Source organism: Aplysia californica, unplaced genomic scaffold, assembly GCF_000002075.1.
Source record: "Aplysia californica isolate F4 #8 unplaced genomic scaffold, AplCal3.0 scaffold00265, whole genome shotgun sequence".
Lineage (NCBI taxonomy): Eukaryota > Metazoa > Mollusca > Gastropoda > Aplysiida > Aplysiidae > Aplysia > Aplysia californica.
Window position 1 is genome coordinate 546,622 of NW_004797535.1, and position 2,477 is coordinate 549,098.

Below are 2,477 nucleotides of genomic sequence, written 5' to 3' on the forward strand. Positions count from 1 at the left end.
GTATATATATATATATACACGCATATCCCCACACACACACACTAGTCACACACACGTACATAAAATAATACATGCATAAACACATGCTACACGAGAGTACACCAATGCACACGCGAAATAGCAACTTCTTTTTTCTTTCTTTTTCTTTCTTTTTTTCTGGCAATGTGCACGGGCAACAGAGCAGCAAGAGTCTTGTCAAGCATTCTGTCCAGCAACGACTATGACCCGAAAATTCCACCGTACTACAACGAAGGTGAGTCAACTGCTATCTGCTCATCTAGGGAAATTGGCGAACAGTTAACTTTTGCAACAGAATGTTTCACGCAAAGCGAATGGTTGCTTTTACTGTTTTACACTCCCATTAACACAATTTAGAGCCTTTATACGGGGGTGCCAATTACAGCTGGATCGGTTCGATCGCCCGACTCGGTCGCCTGAAACTGAAAACAAACATATTTAATTTATTTTTTAGCTACGTTAATAAGACCTTGACCAGAGAGACTCTTTTCCCGCTACAACTGTGCGGTACCATTAAAATTTATTCGTTAGTATGCGGCCTTAATCCGCAAAATATTGCTAAATATTCCTGGTTTAAAAAAATGTAATTTCTGTCTTATTATCGGCCAAAATATACTGAGTCGGTAGCCCGGTGGTTGGGCTGCCTAACCTGTCATCGAGCGGTTGTGGGATCGGGGGTTCGAGCCTCACTGACTTTGTGTCTTTGGGAAAAGCATTTTACATGAATTCTCTGTTGGCTCGGTCCTTTCTGAGATGGACGTTGATCTCCGAGGCCTCGCCTCTTAAATAACTTAACAGTGTTGAAAGGGGTGTTAAAACTATAACATTTCTCAATTTCGGCCAGAATTACTCAGAGAGCAGAAGAGAGCTCTTTTTCCAAATTATAGAATCTCCTGAGGCAGTCACGTCTATAACATGCCATAAGTTCAGACAAAAAGAGGTATTTGGCCTAATTTAGTGGATGCACTGTTAGATTTGCTTTTTGCGCCAATCCGCGCATTCCTCTTTGACATTTTAGAAAGCCGACATTTTTTTGGTGTAAGATGGCAGTCGTGCTCTGCAGTGGCCTCTTGTCGTAAAGCGCTGGGCCTGTATGCACGTCAGGACCGGTTAGCTTAAACACATTTAGAGCTTAAACGCAGTTAACTGTACGGGCCCTAACCGCGTATAAACCTTAACCAGATTTTGTATGCACATCGCGCTAAACGGAAAGGTATAGCTAAAAGGAAAGTGGAATGTGAGATATTTATAGATTATTGGACAAACCCACTCTGCTGTCGCTATGTGCTTTCGGACATTCGGTTTCCAACCACACGAGGGAGTTTCTGAACAGTGCACCATGGCGGAGAAAGTTGCGAAAAGGGTCAGAAAAGTGTACTTCAGTGCTGAAGAAATTCAAAGACTACTTGAAGAGCTGCAGGTAGAAAATGTGACTCTTTTCAGCAGCCACAGCGCCACCATAACAGTGAGGTGAGAAGGAGATATGGCAGAGAATAACATCGAAGGTGAACGCATGCAGCGCGGCAATGCGAACTGTAACGGATTTAAAAGAAAAATGGAGAGTTAACTGAAAGCGTCGGTTCTCAACAAAGAGAGAGAGGAGGCGAAAATAGGAAAAGGGCCAGCACCTGCACCAGCGCCAGTGCCCTACAAAAAAGTGACATTGTCCATCATGGGGGACAAATCAAATTTGTTATCTCCAGACGAAATCGGAACGTGCGAAACACTTCTCTGTTGTCGTACGTGTCGAATGTCGAAGGGATTAGTACCGTCCCTGAAAATCCAGTTTCTTCCTAGAAGACGCCACTGTCGTGCTTGGAAAAACAAAAGGGCAGTCATATTTGCACGCGTTTAGGCCACTGTCAGACCCCCAGACGTGTGATAACTTTAAAGGCCAAAATCCGGTTAGGATAGGCTAACTAGATTGACGTGCATACTGATTTTTCCAGCGTAAATGCTCGTATAGGGAATAAACGCGGTTAGTCCACTATACAGACTGACGTGCATACAGACCGTGGTGTCTTTGCTGGTACAAAAAAAAACCAAACTCATTATGCATTTTGGCGTTCCTGTTTGCACCCAGAGAAGGTCATGCGGGATGCATAAAAACGATATTAATGCGGTTTTTTAAAGCAATGCTAATCTTTTCTTCATCTTCATTCATATCAGCAGGTTGATAGATGTTATAAAATAGCAGCGGCTTTTGTCCTCCATCACATACAAGCATCGTCTGAGAAAACTGGCCTTGTATTCTGCATGTCTCGGAACGCAATGCATATTTTCATAGCGCCATTTTTGGGATTGAACCAGCGATAAAAGGCCAGACAAAAAGAATGAAACGTGGCAGAAAGCAACCGTGAACTCCCCCTGGAGAGATTGTATTCATTCGAAAAACGTTTCATAACCCTTGTTCGCAAAAAAGCTCCAAAAAATCGAGACAACTAGACAATTTCCACCCC

The 2,477-nt window shown here is 43.2% G+C and overlaps 1 protein-coding gene across 1 annotated transcript in view; it reads left to right on the top strand.

Moving 5' to 3' along the window:
* The window catches only part of LOC101847667 (glycine receptor subunit alpha-3), a gene marked incomplete in the record, with an annotated part of 42,683 nt that overhangs the window by 1,996 nt on the left and 38,210 nt on the right, over positions 1-2,477 (top strand). Inside the window, 1 exon segment of the mRNA XM_013083972.2 lies at positions 180-253. Coding sequence (XP_012939426.1) covers positions 180-253 — 74 coding nt within the window.